Here is a 4,565-nt window from a genome sequence, read left to right on the forward strand (position 1 = left end):
ATTTGCTAATATATCTATTTGTCATGTTGTAAATATTTTTTCCGGGAACTATGGGTTGATTTCTCACTCTTAAATAATAAGCTAATCAACATATGTCGACTTAATATTTCAACATTTAAAGCAGCAAATGAACCTAAGTATTCACACTGAATATTGTGCAAATGTCTTAACAATGTGGCTATCAATCTACTTGTCAAACATGACATCGGTTATAGCGGGAAAAAGCATTTCCTCTCATAATGCTTCACTAAGCTTTCATAATGCTGACCCATTTCACAGACACAAAGGTCAAATCATTTAACTCCTGAAGAACAATGCAGGAAGCTCTGCTGATAAAAGACCAAAAGAAACCAAGACAACTTTCGGTAACTTAAGTGCTTGACTCAGCAGACTCAGAGCGGGATCAGTTTGAGTGCTGACAGACTGAGGAAATACTGGAAATGAGGCTGTTGGTCTGCACATTCCTGCAGCACAAACCTGCCATATCTCTATCAGAGGGAAGGAAATACACCAACCTCTTGTTCCACAACGGCTCAAAACTTCCTTCATAATCTTTATATCATACTATACTGTATCAATAATACTATAACAGATCATTTACTGGATATCTCGCTCCCCCATAAGAAACTACCATGAGAAACAACACCGTCATGGTCTCAAGATTGCATAAATAGTAAAAAATGGGAAAAGGGATAAAGTGTATCTTCGCATTCATGCATACGATTTAGTCAAACATTCCTAAAAGAATGCTAATAAAATTCCTCTCATAATTTGGAAGCGATCCTCTTGTTTGGATCAAATGAGAAATTCTTCACGATCCTGCTGGATAAACTAAAATCCTACTTCCTAGTTTACTTCTGGAAGTTCAGTTTATCCAGCAGGATTTGTATTTATTTTTGGATGATGGCCGCTTTTAATAGTCTCTTGGGGTTGACATAATTACAATGAATCGTAACAGAAATTTTATTAGCATTCCTTTACTACACTCAAAAGAAATATTTTGACACTTGTTCAAACTACTTAAACAACACAATTCTTGAGTTTTTTGGGGACAACTTAATTGTTTTAAGTTCAATCAACTTAAATTTGTAAAAACAATTAAGTTAACTTAATCGATTTGTGTTGGGATAACATGAGGGAATGTGTGGAACTCTTATTGCAGTGTACACTCGATCAAAATGATTTAGATGCTTGTTCAAACTACTTAACTAAATGTGCTGAAACAACACAATCTTTTGAGACAACTTAATCGGTTTATGTTCAATCAACTTAAATTTGTGAAAACAATTAAGTTAACTTAATAGATTTGTGTGTAGGGATAACATGAAGGAATTGTGTGGAACCCATCATTTATTACAGTGTACGCTCGATCAAAATGATTTTAATGCTTGTTCAAACTACTTAAAATGTGCTGAAACAACACAAGCTTTTGGAAAAACTTAATCGGTTTATGTTCAATCAACTTAAATTTGTAAAAACTATTAATGTAACTTAATAGATTTGTGTTTAGGGATAACATGAAGGAATTATGTGGAACCCATCATTTCTTAGTGTACGCTTCAAAATACTTAAATAAAATGAGCTGAAACAATACAAACTTTTGGGATAACTTAATAGTTTCATGTTGAATCTACTTAAATTTGCAAAAACTGATAAGTTAACCTAATTTCTTCATTTTGTGCCAACACAAATCGATTGTGTGGAACCCAGCATTTTTTACTGTGTACACTTTAAACAATTATTTTGCTGCTTGTTCAAACTACTTATTTAAAATGAGCTGAAACAATTTTTTTGAGACAACTTAATTGTTTCATGTTCAATCCACTTACATTTCTTAGGATAACTTTGTCTAACTAATTTGTGTTGGGACAGCATGAATGAATTGTGTGCAACCCAGCATTTTTTTGTGCAGAAATAACAACAATAATAAAGTTTTCACACTTTGTTCCCCAAGAGAGGAAGTTCCCTTCTTGTTTGCGTTTCAGATTTGTTAGCGGTGGCATCAGAACAGTTCCTGTCCTTCTCTTCCCATCAAAATATTCCCTCAGCGCATCTTCCCCCCACTGAATGACGGAAATGCCACCAAATGAAATGTGCCGAATTTGTCACTTCTGGACCATGTCCAATTGGTTTCAGATGTCGAAAGTTTTCTATAGAACACTTGAAATGAATTTTAACCCAAATATTCAGCTTCAAAGACCTTAAACTCACCCATGCAGTCATTGCCCCAGTAACCTTGACAGCACTGTGGCTCCACCACGTCTTTGTAGCAATCAAACGAACAGCCCGAGATAGAAAAAGCAGGTGTGACATAATACCTAAACACACATAGAGAGATTCAATTACTGACTCTGTGTGTTTTTTGTTTATGAAACAAAGTGCCTATAGAAAATCATCACACCCCTTTGAAATAATTACTTTATTTGTCATCCAGCCTGAAATCAATTCATATTCTGAACAACTTGGTAGCCTTCTGTGCCTTTCTACAATTTTATCTCGTAGGTGTTTTGAAAGCAGGGGGAAATGTGAGTAAAGGTATAGATTTTGACAGGGTATGATGATTTTTAGGCACTGTGTATACAGTATAAGCATATAACATAGGTGTCTTCTTCCAAGAAGTTTTATTATTTGTATACAAAGACAATGAGTCAATTCATACCAAAAATGACCTACTTCATTTGAAAACATTTTAAAGCACATTTTAGGATTTTATGCATGTCATAATTTTTCTATTCGACATGTGCATGAACAAAATAAATGACTGGAAGCATAGCTAATGACATTCATTAATCTGTGTCACTGATTAGAGATATTACTGTCTAAGTGGACACCTCTAGTTCTCGTAAAGCAAACAAAACCATGCAAACACCCACACACACACACACAAACACGAATATGTACCTGCAATCCCTATTGCTTGTGCCTGGTGGCGTCTTAGCGTATCCATTGGGACACTTCGCTAAATGTGATAAGGAGCAGGAATGACACCTGGATTTAGTCAACACCTGTATATTCTTATCACAGCGCTTCTGAAAACAGACACAATCACACACATATGTACAAGGGATATTAATAATCACAACAAAAATGCAAACAAATGTCCTCTTTTTCATATTGCATATTCCAAAACTAGTAAAGTTAGAAACTCACATCGAATCTTAACACCTGTCGCTGATTTTTCGAGGAGATTAACCTGATTCGTTCATGACTTTGCGCCTGGCCAGTGACATACTAGGGATTATTTTACCCAGCATTCCCGAGTGCATGTTAAACGATACATGTCAAATCACGGAATTTCTGAGTGAGTAACTCTTAAAGTGCCACATTTACTCATTTTTTTTAACGGCAATTACTGAAATGTAAACATTTGTAGCTAAAATATGCCTGTAGGGATGTGAAGATTAATATTAAAGCAAACTGGATGTTTACGTTATGTTATGTTATGTTATGTTATGTTATGTTATGTTGTTATGTTATGTTCTGTTATCTGTGCCAGCTTCCACACTATTATATAAAAGTAAACAGGACAAAACTATAATATAGCAAGCTTTTGACTGAGACATATTACATTTCTAATTTGTAGAAACCTCCCAAGTGCACATATATTTATTAAACGATGTCTTACCTTGCTCTAAAAGCAATTTAAAGTCACAAATAAACATTCACATTACATAAATATGTGTGAATCTCACCTGTGCACCAGCCACCCAGAGGATCTCAGTTCCCAGCAGCAGAATCAAACCTCCACAGATGGAGTTTAGGAAGAACGGCATGATGACTACTTTCAGTTTCTTCTTTCTGGCTCTCTGAGGTCCTTCACCAGACTGTGGCCACACAAGTTGGCCTTCTGCCTTTTCAACAATCCCTCTCTCTCTCTTTCCTGTATGAAAACATCACGAGAGTCAGAGAGCAACACCTTCCTCTAAAATGTCAGGCACATCCATATATCGGTTTCACATTACACATAAATAGGCTTTCAATAAGCTGTAAAAAAGGAGAAACTCATTGACTATAAGATTAGAATGATCTGAGATATAAATGTTTTATTTTATGATACATTTCAATATACAAAATTGATACATTTTCCCCTAATAATAATATATTATAATATAATTATTTTTGGAATAGTTTAATGCTGTGTTTCTCAACCATGCTCATAAAAGACCACCAACACTGCTTGTTTTGGAGGTCTCCTGTGTCTGTCACACCCATTACAGGTGTTTCAGTCTCTGCTAATGAGCGGATGATCTGAATCAGGTGTGTTTGGTTAAAGAGTATGAAAAATATGTAAAGCTGGTGGTCCTCCAGGAACATGGTTGAGAAACACTGCTTTATAACATTTTTTTCTTTTCTTATAATGAAAGCAACACAGGGGGCAGCCAGAGGAGACTGTATTGTCCCACTCCGGAAAACTGTCTTTGGTCAGGGTGCCTTTTCAATTACAGCTGCACAGGAGTGGAACTCTGTCCCTGCACTCTCAGGAATAAAGGTACGCGAGCTGTCACTGGGGTGGTACCTTTTCAAAAGGTACATGTTTGGACTTACAAGGTACATATTGGTACCTC

At 35.8% G+C, this 4,565-nt stretch overlaps 1 protein-coding gene across 1 annotated transcript in view; it reads right to left on the reverse strand.

The window, feature by feature from the left end:
- The window catches only part of LOC130223168 (stabilin-2-like), a 38,883-nt gene extending 35,070 nt beyond the window's left edge, over positions 1 to 3,813 (reverse strand). Inside the window, exons 1-3 of the mRNA XM_056455890.1 lie at positions 3,693 to 3,813; positions 2,902 to 3,029; positions 2,212 to 2,318 (exon numbers count right to left, since the gene is read on the reverse strand). Of these exons, the coding sequence (XP_056311865.1) occupies positions 2,212 to 2,318; positions 2,902 to 3,029; positions 3,693 to 3,773 (316 nt within the window). The 5' untranslated portion in view covers positions 3,774 to 3,813. The remainder of the gene's footprint in view (positions 1 to 2,211; positions 2,319 to 2,901; positions 3,030 to 3,692) is intronic.
- Positions 3,814 to 4,565: the final 752 nt, after the last annotated feature.

This window comes from Danio aesculapii, chromosome 4, assembly GCF_903798145.1.
Source record: "Danio aesculapii chromosome 4, fDanAes4.1, whole genome shotgun sequence".
In the NCBI taxonomy this organism is placed as follows: Eukaryota; Metazoa; Chordata; class Actinopteri; order Cypriniformes; family Danionidae; genus Danio; species Danio aesculapii.